At 34.4% G+C, this 20,739-nt stretch overlaps 1 protein-coding gene across 5 annotated transcripts; it reads right to left on the minus strand.

The window, feature by feature from the left end:
• Positions 1 to 388: 388 nt before the first annotated feature.
• On the minus strand, positions 389 to 17,393 carry Sugb (Sugar baby transporter). 5 transcript variants are annotated; one of them, XM_028320145.1, is made up of 14 exons: positions 17,217 to 17,392; positions 16,391 to 16,474; positions 16,179 to 16,317; positions 15,553 to 15,778; positions 14,575 to 14,752; positions 14,279 to 14,493; positions 13,984 to 14,197; positions 13,793 to 13,869; positions 13,311 to 13,467; positions 12,621 to 12,805; positions 10,882 to 11,137; positions 10,270 to 10,481; positions 9,057 to 9,249; positions 389 to 1,510 (listed from the first exon to the last, which is right to left on the minus strand). In XM_028320145.1, exons 2-14 carry the CDS (start codon positions 16,461 to 16,463, stop codon positions 1,434 to 1,436), a joined length of 2,202 nt encoding a protein of 733 aa, XP_028175946.1. In that variant the 5' UTR covers positions 16,464 to 16,474; positions 17,217 to 17,392; the 3' UTR covers positions 389 to 1,433. The 5 variants fall into 5 exon arrangements, with proteins under 5 accessions (XP_028175946.1, XP_028175948.1, XP_028175945.1 ...); XM_028320147.1 differs by having other exon boundaries at positions 17,213 to 17,392; XM_028320144.1 differs by having other exon boundaries at positions 17,244 to 17,346.
• Positions 17,394 to 20,739: the final 3,346 nt, after the last annotated feature.

The raw sequence follows: 20,739 nt of genomic DNA on the forward strand, positions 1-20,739 counted from the left end.
AAAGCGGAGGGAGCAGGAGGGTTACTAACTTATAAGAGTTTGATTGATCGAGCATATTTGATGATGAAGTAAGTGGGTATTGGAACCCTGATGGGAGTGATGGGACTGTCGAATTTAGTTTTTTTTTTGCCAAGAGGAGATTTAAGTAGTTGTTACAGCAGATGATAACGAAGATCTACTTTGAGAAATCCCATAAGAAAATCGCATGACGCGATTACTAAATACTTAACTTACGAAAGTGATGAATCTAATATAATTTTGGTGTGGTAGTTTTGAAAAAATAACTAAGAACAGTAAAATAAAATGTCCATATTTTGTCATTTATTTCCACATAATTATACAAAAACCCATCTTATATTTCAAAATATCTTCTTATCTATATTATGTATTATTGCCCCTTGTTTGGTACTAGCACCAATATACCAATAATTACGTATACAAATGCAAAATTTGAGCATACAAACTTACGATATAAATATCGCTACATAAAGTATAATTAATTATGCATTAACAATTTAATCTTAAGTAAAGATAGGAACTTCAAAATATTTTATTATCATTAGGTACTTTGGACGTATAGTAGTAAATTATCATGTTTTAATTTTGTGTATAATTTGATTCAATAATTTAATACCTCAATTTATAGGTACATGCTTATAAAACGAAGGATCGAATTAATCTATAATATACAAATGAATCACGAAACGTGTTGTTACTTAAGCGCATGACTCAACAACGCCTGGACCAATTTTACCAATTCTTTTATGTTCGCTGAAGTCCAAGGATGGTTTTTACGGCGAGAAAAATTCCAATAATTTCCGAGAAAACCCCGGACGAAGCAATACTATCGTGCAGTATTTTTCGTACCTAAGTGGACTGCAAAAACTAATATTATTACTGCCATTTTAAAACTTTGTGCTAGTGAACATCAAGACCTTTATTTGGTCATGAAACATTATTGATTGACTGTTTACAGCGAACATTCATAATATAAACAGAACTAAACGAATTGGATCTTGCTATTTTTCGAGACAGTTTAAAAATCGCTAATATTAGTTTTTTATATTATTTATTTCAACGATGTATCAAACATGATTTTGTCAATCACATTCAATCATAACTCTAAAATATAGCATGTACTTTTAAGCACGTTTTAATAGGTATTGAATACCTATAGATAGATATATCTACCTATTTTTTTATTATTAATTGATTTTGAGCTGCTTTATAAATAATAAAACGCTTATAAAATAAATAACTAAAGTATCACAACAAAGATTATGATAGATGGATGATAATGTAAAAATATGTAGGTAAATTAAAACAGATGCAATACAACAGCATACACAAATGAATTAAAGAACTTCGTTGTAAACAAGTTATTAAAATTAGGAAAGCAAAACAAGCCACAGATGGAATACGTCGCCAAATGGTTATCTATTTTGTGACATGTCTTCTAGTATATGAATCATGTCATTCGGTTGTTCATATCTTATCACTGAAGTATAACCTGCGAACAACAAAAAATAAAGCTAAATTAAAACAAACGAATAACTAAGTTACATACGTAGTTATTAGTGATGACGCTTCAATGAATAAAGAATATAAAATGATCATTTGTTTATCTGTAGATGGCGCAGGTGAACCAGTTAAAACTACATATTATTACATTAGGGTAATATGTGCAGTGATAAATTAAACACTGATATTATTGAAAAAGATATATTTTGTCATACAAGTTTTAACTACAAATGATAATACTGGGTATAAAAGGAACTAAATAGCACAACTTCCCTAGGATAAAAATAGGTTAATTATAATAAAATAAGATTGTCTCATTAATTCGTTAAAACGGATGTTTTTTGACAATCTTCCAAATAAAAATACTCAATATAAATAAAACTATTGTTATAATATGCATAATGCGTTAATATTACAAAACAATTATCACCTTCAAGGCAGAGCCATATCAATATCCTACCTAAATGTTCCTTTATCACAATAATACATAATGTTACTTTTAATAATAAAAATATGTATTATTTTCATAAAAAGAGTATATGCATAAATATTTCGAAACTGATCATGGCAACTTTTAAATAAAATATACCAATTTGGAACATATAAAAAAAAACTAAAAACAAGCCTTTAGAAGGCGAAATAGTAAGACTAATTTGTACAGATCACAGTTGAAATAATCTCCATCAGATTACGGTAAAAAAATTCGAACATGGTTTCGTCAATTAAGGACTAATTTGGCATAGTTATTTTCATTCAACTTATTCTTTTAATCTTTTCTAATAAGCAAAACATTCGAGACCAGAGAATAATATTTCTTTTACTAAATTATTGCTCTACACATTCACTTGAAAAATTTATAAAATTTTATTATTATTATAAGTATAAAATATTACAAGAACTCTTAAATATTCGCAGATAGATATTTTTCAGCACATGAATTAATAAAGAACACTATAGGACACAACACCAGACTATCGTTTGGTGTTATAAATACAGGGTATAATAGGATTTTCGAACTATCAGTCCGATTGATTAAAGGTAGTTGATGTGTCATTTTAATAATACTAAAAATAAATGTAAAAATTCATACAATAAAGTGGAATGTTTTAAGTATTTGAGTATTCTAATTAGAGATGAAACGGATAGTTGTTTGGCCGGATACCGGATACCGGATATCCGGCGAGCTGCTAGGCCGGATAGCCGGATATCCGGCGGCCGGATAGTTGTCCCATTGTCATGTTGCATGTCGTAACGAGTTTAGCGCCGCACAGGTGCTTCGATCAGTGGGTCTAGTAGACTAGACAAGTCACACTTTTCGAAAATCAAATTCGTTCGAATAGAATGTCAGATTTTGCCACTCGTCTAAGGGGCAGATCAATTCGGGCGATTTCGGTTGCCATCGTGAGTACCTATGTTATTGAATAGCGAAAATTAAATTAGTTTACTTGGGGGGCGTCCATTAATTACGTGAGACAATTTTGGCTATTTTTTAACCCCTCCGCCCCCCTTGGTGAGATACTCACGTGAGATTTTCCAAAATGCATATTTGCAATGTAAATCAGATAATCCATGCTTCGAAAATATTAGATTTTATAAAAAAAACCCGACCTACGTAAAAAAGTTAACTGATTAATGAAATAATGATAAAACTAAACAATTTAGGCCCAGTTTTTTTTAACTTTTAGTACAATTTTTAACTATTAGTTTACATTTTGTTAATATTTAAGCATTGGTAGCAAACTGCGGATCTAAAAACTGGGCCTTTGTTCACAAATGCAGACGGATGATTTACTCAATACTCAATTCTTTATTTACTCAATTCTCAATTATTTGTTGTGGAAAAAAATTACGTGATATTTCTCGACACCCTCTCCCCCAGGCCACGTGAGATTAAGTGAGGTTTTTCTGGACCCCCCCCCCCCTAAAAGTCTCACGTAATTAATAGACGCCCCCTTGGTGCGTAATCTGACTGAACTGCATTATACAGGGTGACTTTGAATTGGTTGGCATTCTTTTTAAAATAAGGCTTTACTCATGATTCCCGAAATATGAGTCATATCAAATGAATTTTCAATATTTGAAATCTTGTACAGACGACAGCACATCAATCTTCATACTGTGGCATCTTATTTCAATGTATTAAGTGTTATTTTGCAACAAAATGTATAGGATGATGTGCTGTTGATTGTACAATAGTTTTTAACTCTTTTTAAGAGCAGAATAATTGTACCAAGTTTCGTTAAAATCCGTCCAGTAGTTTTTGTTTCTATAAGGAACATACAGACAGACAGACAGACAGACAGACAGACAGACAGACAGACAAAAATTTTACTGATTGCATTTTTGGCATCAGTATCGATCACTAATCACCCCCTGATAGTTATTTTGAAAATATATTTCATGTACAGAATTGACCTCTCTACAGATTTATTATAAGTATAGATTTATGTATTCGTCATTAGAGTGAATAGCCCAGATAGGAAATTAGTTTTTTGAAAGGCCTTAATATGGCTTTTTTGTAACTTTTTGGACTTTAGATAAAAACCGTCATTATTATTAAGCCATTTTATTGATATTTAACTCAAAGATTAATGTGTTTCATTTTATAACAGGAAATTTTCGTAGTTTTTTAATATCCGGTATCCGGCCGGATAGTGAGCTACTATCCGGTATCCGGCCGGATAGTAAATTTAGGCCGGATATCCGGCCTACCGGATAGTTGCCGGATATCCGTTTCATCTCTAATTCTAATAGTTATTAACTAAACAACTTAGTACTGGTAGGCAGGATTCTGATAAATGCATAAATATTTTGTTCAACAAATGTTCACGGTAATTAAAAAATACACAGCCATAAAAATATTCTTGGGCATTATACACCGCGCCATCCAAAAAAAAATCGAACATTTTGTTTATCAGTATTTAAAATACTTACGTATACTTAGGAATTAGAACTTAAACTTAATATAATTATTATAACATATACATTTTAACATCCTATTTCTAATCAAACACAGAGAGGGCGCGATTTGTAAATAAGTTTTATAAAACATGAATATGCCCAATATTTTTTTCTTAAATTTTATTTAGTCAGACAGATAATAAAAAAATTTTGGACACGTATTAATTTTTTTCATAGTCGAATAATTACAGTATTATATTGAGTTGAAAAATTGTGACGTCACTTCTAGGTAAAAATTCTTCCTAGGCCAGCTCGCCATTTCAACTCGATGTAGAACAGTTATTATTTAATTAAGAAAGAAAAGAAAAAAAACATGTCCAATATTTTCTTATTTATTTGTCTGTCTGACGGACAAATAATTGAAATTTTGTCCACTAGCCTATTAAGACCGGTTAAGCGTGTATAAATGTTTGTTCAGCAAAGATAAAGGAAAGGAATCATTTAGTATTTAGCGTGAAATTGCATATTATTTAATAGTAGTGTCGATGTCATAAAAACAATAATACATTCTAATTATTTGACAACATATTTCAGCCCTGTTATAAAAATTTAAGTGTATTTTACAGGGTACTTTATTCAGTGAAATAAAAGTTTAAGTTTAATACCGATTAAACTAAAAATAAAAAAAACAAATGATATAAATATAATTATGTCAGTTTCAGCTTTTACAATTAATACCGAAGCTTTTTTAGAATACAGGNCGGGTACGGGTGAGATGCAGGACGAGCATTATCTTATGGGTAATGTATGATATCTATGGCATGTCATTTTCTACTTATTTATTTTTCCCTCTCTCGTTTGACAACAAATAAGAGCCAAAGCACATGATGCGTTGCGGCGCCGCATCGCAAAGATTTCAGCGTATCGCGCAGCACAGCGCCGCATCCTTCGTGTGCCCCCACAGATATTATTGGCGTCGCACCGGCACCGTAACGCACCTGTGCTTTGGCTCTGATGAAAGCGACTTTAGAAACTTAACGGATTAAACTAAACCATAACCATTATAACTAAGTGTATTTACGGTATATTCCATGTAATTAAGCAAAGCGTGAGAGTGCGGTTTTTAAAATCATTTACTTTCATGCCAGAGTAAAACAGCCGACGACAAATTAGTTCTATTTTTATGGCATTTATTGTCAAAAATTTTAAGTAAAATACTCGCGTGCGGGTAAGTCAAAGTATTTAGGATAAAGTATCAGGACCAAAGTTGGCATAAAAATACTAAGTAAGTACGAGGGCTGCACTAAAAGTATCGGGAATTTAATATTTCCACTGTTCCTATCATATTAAAATATATTTAATTGCAAACTCCTTGGTTTTAAACATCGAATACCATTTATTTATTTAAAAAAAGATTCTCGGTCTTATCACAAGGTCTTGTGAAACTTGTTTAGTCGTTGAGAAAATCGAATTGACTCGAGAAAATTGAAGAGCGATGATTTATTATGACTTTCGGAGTGGTTTAACACAAAAACAGTGTGTTGACCGGATGATTTCTGTATTTGGTAATAAAGCCCCATCCAAAACCACAATTTATCGCTGGTTTGCTGAATTTCAACGTGGACGTGTCAAGCTCAGTGATGATCCCCGTCAAGGTCGTCCAAAAACTGCAGTCACCCAAGAAAACGTTGATGCTGTGCGTAAGCTGATTGAAGAAGATCGACATGTGACATACCGCGAAATTCAGGCAACTTTAGACATTGGCATGAGTCAAATACAAATAATCTTGCATGAACAATTAGGTGTAAAAAAGTTGTTTTCCCGATGGATACCGCATTCGCTCTGTGAAGAGCAAAAAGCGGCTCGCGTTACTTGGTGCGTCAGAACTCTCGAAAGATTACACGCAGGATCCTCAAATGCTGTATACAACATCGTATCAGGTGACGAATCCTGGATATGTGCGTACGAACCCGAAACAAAAAACCAGTCACGAGTTTGGGTGTTCGAAAATGAGTTAAAGCCAACAAAAATTGTTCGTTCACGGAGTGTTGCAAAAAAAATGGTGGCCACGTTTGTCTCAAAGACCGGCCATGTGGCGATTATTCCTCTTGGGGGACAAAGAACGGTTAATGCAGAATGGTATGCTAGCATTTGTTTACCACAAGTCGTTTCTGAACTCCGTAAAGAGAACTGCAACCACAGCATCATCCTCCATCACGACAATGCGAGTTCTCACACCGCGCACAGAACAAAAGAGTTTTTAGAGCAAGAAAACATAGAATTATTAGACCATCCGCCGTACAGCCCCGACCTAAGCCCTAATGATTTCTATACTTTCCCTAAAATAAAGAATAAATTGCGTGGTCAGAGATTTTCATCACCTGAAGAAGCTGTGGACGGCTACAAAACGGCCATTTTGGAGACCCAAACTTCCGAATGGAATGGTTGCTTAATGATTGGTTTCGTGTATGGAAAAATGTGTCAAATTACGCGGAGAATACTTTAAAAAGCAATAAATACATTTTTAAATAGTAATGTTGTTTCACTTCCTTGATTCCCGAAATTTTCAGTGCCGCCCTCGTAAGTACTAGTTATTTTACTTTTATTATTTTATATTTTTTACATTGATCGGCCCTGAGACTTGTTTGAGCATATTTAGCTATTTATTACGCTGTGGATTAGGCTAACCACTTATAAAGTTCACCCTGTATAAGACATTAATTTAGATATACAGGGTGTTTGCGGAAAGTTAGACAACATTTGACCATAAGTGAGCTACTTTTTTTTAATTGATTTTAATTTTTTCCGAAATTTGACCGAAGAACTGCTTCATTTTTTTTCTCGCTTGTGGATAATTTTTGTACTATTATTCCATTTTTTTCCATAAACTTTGAATTTTTGAAGAATTTCAATATCTTATTACTACATGTGATATATCATTGGAAAGAAGAGAAGCTAGATACGTTTTTAAGATCATTGGCAATCCATAATTTCTTTTTAATCGAATCGTAAGTTGAATTTTTTATCGTGGTTTCACTTTTGTTAAACTTTGGCGGCTCGTAACTAGCTATCCAATAATTATCTGGTTCTGAAATGTATTTTATTGACTAAAGACATAATATATTCGACATTAATATCAAATAAAAAATCGGCTGAAATTTCGGAAAAAAATAGGAACAAAAATATCAATTTAAAAAAAAGAAGCTCACTTAGGGTCAAATGGGTGAACTTGTATTCTTAAAATGACCTTACATAATATACACCCACGAAGTTTGTCTAACCTTCCGCCAAACACCCTGTATTGTTCGTGAAAATACAATTCTACTTTTTTTTCTTGGATATTATCACTAGTACATTTTCAATCATGAAACTATAAATCAACAAACCATTTGTCTCGAAACTGTGCATTTTCCCTTTCCCTTAAAATATGTACTTGTACCAAATATTTTTTAGTAATTCCCTTTAGGGTGGATCTAGACAGCTGGTATCATTGCCGTGAAAACGGAACATTGCTTGCACCTGTTACACAGGAAAATTATTTGATCGTCTCAACTTTCGCTGTGCGACAATAATTAAATGATGACAAAAAGATCTTTAGCCGTTAACTATCTTCGAAAGACATGTTTTGATCGTATAATTAATCCAATTAATAATAAAATGATTTTTCTGTTGTAGCAATAGGTAATAAATACTTAGCAATAGATGAAAGCAAGTAATCCGTTGTCATGAAAATGTCAGCTCAGCAGCAGCGTTTTGTTTTGATAGAAAACAATGTTCAGTATAAGATTAAATATTTCTTGAAACGGGGTCTAAATAAGAAAAACAATTTAAAAACTATTTGGTACAGGAACGTGATTGTAGGTATAGCCTGACCAGGAACATAAAACCCCTCGCCATGTTGCGGAAAACTAATGGTACTAATTTCTTTTAATGGCAACAGTAACTGAAAACTTCATTGACATGTCACCTTGCATGTCAGTCTATTGCTGTCAAAGTGTAAACAAACTTTATTTTAAATGTGCGCAATTGATTTTGTGAATTAAATTGCTAAAATCTTTTTATAGTCGTGAAAGAAAAGTGGTTCACAATGTGTTAAAGTATTTGTCAACGAGAAATACTAAGGGTTCGGACAATATTTTCATTGAATAATGTTTCCGACAAAGGTTGTCAAATTGACTGACATGTTTATCGTATAGTACAGTACACTATGAAAATTTGCTGTGGTTTGTTTTAACTACCTATTTTAAAATTTTTTGGCACTTTCTAAATGTTGAATTTTATGGAATTGGGAAAGAAGTACCGAGTTTGAAGCGTTCATTGCAGTTGAATATTTGAGTTCTGAATTTGATTATTGATGAATAATAAAATAAATCCTACTAGCTCGATTGATGGTTTCATTTAATTTATTTAAACCAGGTTACCTATAATAATATTTTTTCGTTAATTTATGAAAATATCAAATTAGCCCGTAATCCTGAATCCTGATACATAAAGTTAGCCTATTAATTTAACACAGGTACGACTGTACTCAGTGTTGCACTATCAAATGCAATTGACGCGCCTCTATGCCAGGGTTTTTATGTTCCTGGTCAGGCTATAATTAATGAATTATTCATCAGCAATGTTGTCTTTACCTTGTCTGAATCCCACGTGTCCAGGTCTGTGACGCATAACATATTGAACCGCCATATGGATGACACCGAACACCAGAGAGCTGATGCCGAACCACTGGAATGTGTTCTTTCCCCCGTAAGTCTCGTATAAACGACCCCCGATAAAGCTGCCGAGTGACGTCCCTACGCCTTCAAACACAGCCCCAACTAGACCCTGAAATAAAACGGAACCATATTATAAAAGGATAGATAATTTGTTATTGGTAGGTACACTTGCAATGTGTAGACGACGGAACATCAAGCTAAGGCCACGACGAACGTCGTCGTATCACCAGCGCCTGCGCAGCGTAAATGCGGCGCACCAGCCTAAAGAGTTAAGGCTCTTTCAAATTAAACGTTTTGAGATGGACGGTTGTCGTCAGTTTGTGGTCCGTTATTTCATCCACACTTATGTTAACGTCCTATGGCTTTCTCGCTCGCATACGCACTCGTTTCGTTACGATCCTTATTATTTGGAGACCATACATTACTCGGTTTACTCCTTTAGGTTACAAAAAATACCTATGTTTAAGAATCGTCAATGTACGACGTTGTCCTCAAATCTGTCATAACGAAGCGGGAAACACGTTATTTTTTGTGTCAATCAAACATCTACCTTATGTTGTTTGCTTAAGAGTGAATTCAGTTTAGCTTTAGAGCGTTGTGGAAACAATCGTGTTGAATAACGAAGAGATTCTAACGCAGTATGACGTTAGAAAAAAACTAGTTTAGGCGTTTCTGGATAACGAGTGATCACTGGTTAGGCTAATCACACGTTTAATAATACTATTAAACACACTCAACACTATTGTAAGCAAAATTAATTTGAACTTTAATGTATCGCGATTGCTTTCAAAATTAGGCTAAGAACTCACGGCGCTGGTAAAAATCGCGCCAATCAAGTCACTGGTACAAAATGGTCGCTCGCCGATCGATCGCAGAGCGCGCGGGCGAAAACCGCCGAGGCTGCGGTTACCGCAGCTCGCGCGATTCTACTAGATGCCCGCCGCCGGTGCCGCGGGACCCAAATACAACCGTGTCGTGAGTTGTGCATTATTTTTTACCCGCATCCGACGTGGGCGCGGGTGAAAATCGCGCCGTGAGTTCTTAGCCTCATACTTAAAATTATTTTATGATGTGTAAGTGACAAAGTAATTAAGTATTTAGTTTGCATGTATTGTACCATGCACCATACCTGTACTGTAGTTTCTGTTCCAGGTGGAGACACGACGTTGGCGTATGACGTCATAGTGGGATAAAACATGCCGAAAGTTATCCCTTGGAATAACTCAATTGGTAGAACCCACCATGCGTTTGTCAGGAACGAGTACAAGATGAACCGTATTCCAAACGCAAATAGGACTAAAGTCATCATGTTAACATGCCCCAATTTTCTCAATATGTATCCTATAAACAAAAAATGCACGATTTGAACTGTCCAATTTCACCAATAAACAAGTTTAGCGAACATAATATAGTTGTCAAAAACTGAACCACGGAACCGTCTCAGCTATGTGATTGAGAGGAGGGCGCTACTATTAATTCTGGATTCTGGTTTTTGTCACTTGATGTTTTAAAATCGTTTGACTATAGCTTCAGAGATGTAATTTTCATGACAACAGATTTTTGTGTAGCCATCACAAAACATTTAATAATTAAGTCGTTTTCGGGGAAGCGGGACAGATTCAGAGTTTTACGTTCAATCGTTTATTACTAAACCGTTTTATTAGCTTGTATGGATGTATGAACCAACAATATTATTAAGTCATGCCAATCCAATGACTATGGTAAAAATGACAAACATTACCTGATATAAAAAGGAAGGGAATTTCGCCCCCGAATGTTTGGATAGCACTAACAAGGCCCTGCAGCGTTTTGATGTACGCTGATCCGTCAGATGTCATGGCTGCCAAGTCTTCTAGATACCAGAATAAGAACTGCCATAGCAACCCTGTACACAATCCCACGGCGATGGTCCACAGCATAAACACAACGGTGTGGACCGAAGACAGCAGAGTGCCGACGTCTGCTAGTATATTCATAGACATTTTTGTAGATTCGACCTGTAAATAAAAAAAACATAATAGTCCAGTCATTTAAGCTTAAATTAGGTAAGAATCTCGGAATTAGAGATACCCAGCTGTAAGTCTGTAAATACTTGTATATTGACACCCTAAAAGTTGTCTCAAAACCTACATATGGTAGGGTGTAAGCAACTATTAAATTTTAAGGTCAAAGGTCACAAAAATCGGTTTTTTGCGCTTTTTTTGGAAATATCTCATTTCCTATGGGTTTTTTGCTATTTGTATTTATTATCAATATTGTAGAATACTAAATTCTCTACAAATTTTGTTTAAAAAATTTTTTTATACGGTGAACCGTTTTTTGGTACAATTATTCTTCATACACCTGGGCAGGTTATAGTATACTTAGGAATTCCCACGGGAACAGGAATTAGCGGGAAAATCCTTTTGTATGAAAAATCTAAACGCTTAACGGAAGTTAGACGCTTGAAATTTGGCATGTAGGTACCTTAGTAAACTCAAAGCTTAGTTACAACAAGGAATTCCCGAAATTCCCACAGGAATTAGCGGGAAAATCCTTTTGTATGAAAAATCTAAACCGCTTAAGTAGACCTGAAGTGATGCAGTGACCGCGCGCTCTCCGCCCTCTATCTCGAAAACGGTTCACCGTATAAAAAAAGTTTTTAAACAAAATTTGTAGAGAATTTAGTATTCTACAATATTGATAATAAATACAAATAGCAAAAAACCCACAGGAAATGAGATATTTCTAAAAAAAGCGCAAAAAACCGATTTTTGTGACCGTTGACCTTGAAATTTAATAGTTGCTTACACCCTACCATATGTAGGTTTTGTGACAACTTTTAGGGTGTCAATATACACGTATTTACAGACTTACAGCTGGGTATCTCGAATTCCGAGGTGAACTTACTATAATGACTGGACTATAAGTCGAATTAGGTTTTAACAATTATCTTTATCAGGACATTTAAGATGGATTTCACTATTCAAATTCATAAACGAATTTAGCTGAACGCAGTTATAGCGTATTGGACAAACAAAACGAGGGATTTGCGTTAGGAATGTGAGATACCTAAAAATCCAGTATTGATCGCAGGCGCCCTCCTACCAATGTCATAGGTAGAGATAAACTACACTGAAATGTCCCACCGACGACATTGACAGAAGGGCGCCACCATCTTCGTTCAACTACATTGTTTCCACACACCGTGGCAAAAGTCGGAACCAGCGATCCGCTATTGATGGTGGCCCCTTTGTCAATGTCAAAAAAAGGACATTTTAGTGTAGAGATAAACTACACTGAAATGTCCCACCGACGACATTGACAGAAGGGCGCCACCATCTTCGTTCAACTACATGGTTTCCGCCGTGGCAAAAGTCGGAACCACCGATCCGCTATTGATGGTGTCAAAAAAAGGACATTTCAGTGTAGTTCATCTATAGTTCATCTTAGGACGGTTTAGTGTTGGACAACTATAACTTATTTACATGTCATACAGACCTTCAAAAAATAGGACACGATGACATCCCCAGTCATAAACACGAACATGAGTATGAATGCGACCGTGTAGTCCTTGTAGGCTCCGTCGCTGAATACATCTATGAGAGCTCCGGTCATCAAGGAGAATATTCCCCATCCGACGGAACCCCATAATCTCTGTTTGCCATAGTGAGAAATTTTGTCACCTGAAAAAATAATAAGTAACATGGTCAAAGATAGGTATTTGTATATTAGCTACGCTAGCTTGTTTTATTGTTAAAATTGAAAATTGTGTTTTATTGTAGTTAAAAAACTAACACTTTTTTTTATGTGACAGGAGGCAAACGAGCAGACGGATCACCTGATTGTAAGTGATTACCGTCGCCCATAGACACCCGCAGACCCAGGGGCGATACAAGTGCGTTGCCGGCCTTTAAGGAAGATACGCTCTCCTCTTGAAAGCTTGCAGGTCGTATGCGTCCGGAAACACCGCAGACGACAGTCCATTCCACAGTTTGGTTGTACGGGGCAGGAAGTGGAACTTATAAAGCTTCTTTAAGTACGTATGACGTCATGCTTAGCAAACTCCACGTGGTAACTGGTAATAACGTCAAAAATAACTTGTTCTCATAATACAATGACAATTAATTAGAATTCGTAACGTAGAAACGTACCTACTATACCTGTGCTTATACGGTAAACAATACTTACCTAGCAGATTGAAGCATATAGCATCTGCGAAAGTGACCACAACCGCTTGGCCGATCCAACTTATTATCATAAGCATAAAAAATAGCCAAAACTGCTTCGTATATTTAGTACCCTGGTTATTTTCGCTCTCATTCGCAGCTGCAAATATTTCATTCAACTGAAATCATAGTAATTAATTAGCGACATTAACTTATAAATTATGATAACTGAACTACCCAAATTTTCTGAATACACGTGGGGATTTAGTTAATATTATGATTCTACTTTAAACTCGCACTAGCTCGATCTTAAAAGGAACATCCTTTATGTACCATCGATAACAGTGTTAACTATCCATTGCCTATCATGTCGTCTCGTTCTATCGCAAACAATCACCATTTGATGAGAGCAAGAGCAAAAACGGAAATGGATAGTTAACAGTGTGGCCGTGTGTACAGACGACAGCGCATCAGACTGTATAATCAGATTTACTGAAAACTCACCTCGGTATTATCACAGGTTATGTCGCATGACGTATGAAACAATTCTCCAGGCATACAGTTAGGATAGTGAGTCGACTCTGCAAACAAAAAGAAATAGATGATACGGTTGCCTGGTGCGCAGTTAACTCGATCAGCTTGTAAAGCTAAAGCTGTTGTATGTAAATTAAGTACGAGTATATCTATCTACTCACCATCTGGTAATTGAATATGATTAAGTTGCGCGTATACGCAGTTAGCTTCAGGTATTGTAGTGTTCAATAGAATTGTTCCTGTAAAGCTTAAATTCGATGGGAAATCTTGTCCTATCATCGTTTTTGGTTGGCAAGAAGCCGCAACGTCTGCGCCCCAGCCTTCGCATATCTCCATTAAACGCCATGGCGCCGTTTCATCCAGATCACATGACGCCTAAAAACAAACAATAAATTATGTAAATCATATAAACATAATTCTAACTTAAGCAATTTATTACCAATTAAAAATACATACAGAACATGCATCAAAATGGGTTTCATTGACAAAATCTTGCAGGTCTGTGTTATTTAAACAAACTTTATAGTTTAACATTTTATCTACACATGTCATAATAGGTTTTTCTTTGCCTATTTTGGCTGCTAGTTTCTGGTTTGTACAGTCCAGAGTACATGGTTCATTTATGTCTACAAATCCATTACCAATGCGACAATGGGGTACAAAATTAAGTCCTGAAATTATAACAAGTTTCAGTTAAGCAACGTCTTTGCAAATCATACAATAGTAATAAACAAAATATACAGTTGATTTACCATCTAAAGTTACATTGCTAGTTGCTACATAAGTACAATTATCATTTGCATTAACTGTAACTTTGCTAATAGAAGAGGTGTACTTTATGTTGTTTGTATTACTGTAACAGTACTGTGGTATGTGCCAATGTTCACACACTGTTTGCCACGTTTTTGGCGAAGACATGTCACAATTCATCTGAAAAAGAAACGGAAATGTAACTTATCATTATGTATGCATACATATTTATACTATTTAGAAATATCATTTAATTTGGAAATACACTTATTGTATTTTCATAAATTATCTTATAACCCGGCTGCACCAGGAGGGCTTTTTTTTTCATTTACAAAGTATAGGGAACAATGGGATTAGGATATTGAGTCCAGAAGCAGAATGTGTGAAAATTATCAATCCACAAGTGCAAATAGAGTAAAACAATGTTTTTAAATTGTGAATTAATTAATGGAATATTATAGAATATTTCGCTTTTGTATTGATAAGTACTGTGTGCAATAAAGTTAATAAATAAATATTATCTGGAAAAGAGATCCAATTGCCTAACATTGATGAGGGTTGCATGATTTATTAAATAAAAATTACGGATTTAAATGGAATTCGAAAATGGAATTAATGAAAGGGTGGGAGTTTATATTAATCAACTGTAATGTTCGAAAACAATGTTAATAATATTAGGTGTTAATGTATGAAATTGTTGTTTTGTCTGGAGAATCTGAAAAATAAAATGTTCCATACAAACATAATTGCGATTTTTTAGATAACCACATCATTTATTTTTCTATTCTATGCAAATAAAATGTTTTCCATAAGAAAAACTAAAGAAATGATTGCAAAACCTAATAAAAAAAATCTAATTAATTACCTATTTAAAAAATTTGATTTTTTTGATTAAAATAAAAAAATAATGATTTTTTTCCACCCTGCTTTAGCCAGATGGATGGCAACGCTAACACTTATTCGCCTTGTTCCTTACTTACTTGGCATGTAGCGAGCTTGCTTTGAGATGCTATAGAGTTAATCTTGCCCTCGTCTGATTCCAATGATGCTACTGTATCATAACAGCTTTTCAATACTGTAACATGGTCTCCGCAGTCCAATTTCACAGTCACATTTGATCTGCTCTCTGGTATCGCATAAATTGCCGAAAAACTTACAATAGTAACTATCTGGAATAGTATAAAAATTGACTTTTGTTTCTTGAACCTAAAACAAAGATATTTATTTTATTGACAGGGTAATCATTTATTAACTTCAATTGCAGTAATAAAAAATTTATACACTGATATGAGAAGTACCCAATAAAAGTTTATGATGTTGATGATCATAGCAAGGTCAACCATATAATTAATGAGAAATGCAGATACCATTGAAAATATCAAATACTTAATATAGAATTTTGATTAAAAAAATGTCTTTATGTTAAGCCAATGGGCTTATTAATGAATAATTATTGAAAACACATTTTAGTAGTTTACCAGCTATATTGTGGTTAAGCATGTTTCAAGAGAATCTAAACAATAGCTCAGTGAATATAGGTATTATTTTTGGACAAAATATCATTATGTATTGAGACTGAAATATTGTTACAACCAAAAGTTCTTACCTGTCTGCTATCACACCAAAAAGAGGTTTTGCTATCAATCCAAAAATTGGAAGTACTGTGTAAATGAGTCCCACTGTAGCCGAAGAAAAACCCAGTTGGCGAGCATATGTGCTCAAGTAGGGCACTAATGGTGCGGTACCTATAAAGACAGTAATATAACAAATAATACTTTTATTTGGTGAAAATAAGTTTGTAGAGATTCAAATAATTACCTGCATTAAAAAAGAAGTAATGCCCTTTGATTGGCAACAGTTTCTTGTTTATTTTCATTTTTAGGTTGATCATTTAGGTATGCGCTTGAAAAAAGAAATCATTATTATTGTCAGAATTATACACTTTACCACTTATTTGTGTAATGTATTTTATGAATTCAATTCGCAGTAGTTTCTAGTAATGAAATAACTTCAATAAGGGCCCCAAATCATGAATAGCAACAGTGTGTTCACATCAATTAAGGTTATCTGCATTCAAATGGCTAATGATAAAACGAGATAGTGTTAAGTCAGGTTTCACATTGGCGAAATATTGAATACACAGCAGGCTGACCTATTGATCAATCTGATAATATTAAATGTTTTCTACTGTGCGAGTCATTAAAAAATGCTTTTTCCAGAGATTTGGAGAGGAAAACAATCAATAACTCACATGGTGGAAGGCATTTAATAATCCAACTCTGTGGCTTTCACCATATTTTGGAAATTAAACTTACTTCTTCTTCTTGTTTTTTTCCTTTAATACAAAAGAAACTATTGTAAGTTGTACAAATGGGTATTTAAAAGGCATTAATAGGGTTATAAAGAAACAGGTTTGAGGAAAATTAGTAACAAAAAGTTTGATTAATACCATGACAAATGAATTAAGTTGGTACTGCCACTGTTAGTTTACACTAGTTTAAAGTTTATCAAGTTTACTCATTTATTTTATAGTTATCACGATGATTGTTTCAATGTGGTTATTATTAAGTTATCCAACTAATTTAAACTTATGCTTAGTTAATTAACATGGTTATGTTAGAGCAGCATTAAGTAAGATACCTACATGAGACGTAACACTGAAAGGAAATACCTCTTTTATTGGATCACTAACGAATGCGCCGATAGTGCAAAATTTTCCAGTTGAAAATTACTTAGTTTTAAAACTAATAATCCATTTCAACTAAATTAATGAACCAATGAATACACACAGAACTGAGCACAGATAAAAGCACCCATGTCACTGATGTTGTCAGTGTTGTCACTCGTGTGTGACAGTTCCGGTGTGACCCGATTCAAATCCAAAGTAATTCAATTTTATAATTCAATTTAGTGTTCAATTGCAAATTTATCTAATTTATATCTTAACTTAGGCGTGGTATTTTGTTACTAATTACTTTTTTCAAATTTTCAGGTAAGTTTGTAAGAGTCTACCATGTGGTACAAAGTGCAATGCTTATAATAATATAACAATCCAACATAAATTCGATTATTAGTATGATATTCATTACATTCATATTTTGATTCTCTCAGAAACTCGTGTTCAAAACTGCTGCTCTTAAAATCACACTAATGCTATAAAGGCGACAGTTTGTGAGGTGTATATTTGTTACTCTCTCTTTACTCTCGTCTAAACGGCTGGAGCGATATTAATAAAAGGTATGGAGTTTTTTTTCGAACGCAACCAAGAAGCTGGTGGCCATAATGTTCGTCTTGGTGAGACTTTTCAAATGACACTACAAGCATAACTACTGGAGCGAGGTACTGATCCGCACATTCTCCTTTGGAATAGACGATTAAATAATAAATAAAAAAATATTTTCGGATAATATCACACAGCGTTATCTAGCCTCAAAGTTAGCAATTAATATGATTGTGTTATGGGTGCTAGCTTAACGGATATACTATACATATATTAGATACTTTTTAAATACATACTTAATATACATAGTAACACCCAGACCCGTCACAGAAATTAAAATTCATCATTTCAATTTCTGCCCGGCTCGGAATCGAACCCGGGACCTCTCGGCATAGCAGTCCGTTTTAGAACCACTACACCAAAAGACCGACGTAATGCGACGACTACCTAGTAATACTTCAATACAATAGTTATTTTATAAGGTTTAATCGATTGAATGAAATCAAATTGAATGATTTAATTGATTGGGTAGACCATCCCTAGTACTGTAAATATGGCAACACTATTTTGACAAATTTAAATGTCATTGTCATGTGATGTCATTTATACCAAAGGAAGGTGTGTGAGCGGGAAATTAAAACGTTCGCATGTTCAGCAATTTGATTTTCATTTTTTTTGACGTTTTTTTTACCTAGGTAATTTTTGTATCTGGCACATTCACAGTTTCAGTATGGTAAATATGTCAAAATGTCGATTATCTGACGATTTATTCTGAGATTAATAAGTATAGATGACCCACGATAGGGTTGCCAGGTCCAAAAACACAAAAGCCGGACTCTGTGCTTCATTTGGCCGGACATTTTACCCTAAAAGCCGGACATACCTTTTTAATAGTTAACGTACCATGTCGGGGGGGAGGGGTGCAATAAGCGTCATAGCTCATGAGTGGGTACTATCATCTTTGAATTAACATTATTCTGTGGCTCGAGTTTCGACTGGCGCGGCAGCCACATTAAAAAGCCTAACAAAAGCCGGACTGGCCGGACAAGACAATATTTGGCCGGACAAGCCCCTAAAAAGCCAAACATGTCCGGCTAAAGCCGGACGCCTGGCAACCCTACCCACGCAGTACTGTCCAACCAAACTCAATGACAAGGGGGCGCGCTACCATTCGTTCAACTACATAATAATACAATGTTTTCCATCATGGCAAAAATCGGAACCAGCGATCCGGTATTGGACGGAGGCGCCCCGCTGTCATTGTCATGGATAGGACAGTTCAGTATAATGGCACTATACAGTGTGAGTCACGTTAAAGTGTACATATGAAAATAGATGAAACTAGACCTATTTTTATCGACAAAAAAGAGGTCAAAAATTTATGGAGTTTAAAAAAAAAATGATAGAATTTTTTTTCTTCCAATTACTTATTGTAAAGAAAACGTAATAACTTTTAAACTAAGCGGTATATCCTCATAAAATAAAGTCAATAATAATGCTAAATAACAGGCGATACTAAAAAAATACATAAAATACACAAAAAAGGCCAACAAATAATAAAAAATGATACTTTTTGAAAAAAATCTGCTTTTAAATTCGTGTTTTTTTGGTCATTTGATAAATTTCTCCAAAAAATGCCCCTATAACCGGTGGTTTTTATTACTTTGTATTATTCTTTATCGTATTACCTTCGTAAAACCAAAAACCGCATGTCTCTATCCCTATCACAACGTTTGCAATGATCGTTTGAACAGAGGCCAAATTTATTACGTTTTCTTTACAATAAGTAATTGGTAGAAAAAAATTTTAAAAAAATCTCAAAAAAATTTTGACCTCTTTTTTGTCGATAAAAATAGGTCTAGTTTCATCTATTTTCATATGTACACTTTAACGTGACTCACACTATTTATGTAGGTACTCTTGTTTGGTCGCATCCATCTTAGATTAATAAAGGTATCCATCCACTCATCCTGGGAAAGGACAATAACGACATAGCTGGGCATTAACTCGTTAATCCGTTAATCGTTAATTAACGAAGTTAACATTTCTATTAACGGATTAACTTTTAAGTTAACTTTAAAATGTTAACGGACTCGTTAACTTCCGTTAAATTATTCTAAGTCCGTTAATCGTTAATCCAGTACCTACTATTTACCAAAAAGATACAGCAGGCACGCTGAAAAACACTAGAAAAACGCGTTCTGACAAGTACGTTTGGGCTTCCAGAACTTCCAGAACAACAGTTTTTGTAACCAGAAAAAAACGATATAAAAATGATGTTTTTTAAATTTATTTACATGCTTATATTGACTTCACTTGTTAGTATGTGTGGGACAAATCTTGCAACTGAATTTAAGACCCGCTCTCCTCAACCGATTGAGCTGCAATTTGGTATACTTATGTAAGTACGATGAAAATGCAATGTTGTGGTACCATTGAGCTGGTCTAATGATGGAGTCAGGAGGCGAACTAAATGAAACGGCGGAATCGCATCGAATTTGGGTTCGTTAGATTTGTCTTTTTGAGCACTTCCCAAGTAACATTTTACTCCATTTAAGAGTTCACATTTAGTTCCAATGTGTACTTAAAGCATTAGTACAGTTCACTCGTGATGTATAAGCTGTATTATTGCAATTAATTACACCTATACCTGTCTAAGGGACTTATAGGAGTGTAGAGTTATACTTTTATACGATTGTTGGTGTTATAATACTCTAACAACTATCCTTTAGTCAGCCGTCTGACTAAGAGCATTATAGGAGGGTAGAGATACGGCAACCGCTGTTTAACGGCCTACTTGTACGATGTTATAGAGCTAGCATTTTAATAGAACACACGTGGTCATTTATAAAGCCAAAGGCTGTTATGTTTACTTGTTTTAGACTGTTATACAGCTAGTAGCTGTAGTAGGACTTGTTTGTGTTAATAAAATAACCGTTTTTTACTA

Source organism: Ostrinia furnacalis, unplaced genomic scaffold, assembly GCF_004193835.3.
Source record: "Ostrinia furnacalis isolate ACB-3 unplaced genomic scaffold, ASM419383v2 OfSCF7352, whole genome shotgun sequence".
In the NCBI taxonomy this organism is placed as follows: domain Eukaryota; kingdom Metazoa; phylum Arthropoda; class Insecta; order Lepidoptera; family Crambidae; genus Ostrinia; species Ostrinia furnacalis.

Excerpts from the sequence above, each read along its gene's own strand:
- Sugb (XM_028320145.1), bottom strand. The coding sequence starts at position 16,463 with ATGATCAACCTAAAAATGAAAATAAACAAGAAACTGTTGCCAATCAAA. Across the intron at positions 14,494-14,574 it reads TAGCAATGTAACTTTAGATG|GACTTAATTTTGTACCCCAT; the intron begins GTAAATCAACTG and ends TTATAATTTCAG. Across the intron at positions 9,250-10,269 it reads GAACAGAAACTACAGTACAG|GGTCTAGTTGGGGCTGTGTT; the intron begins GTATGGTGCATG and ends GTTTTATTTCAG.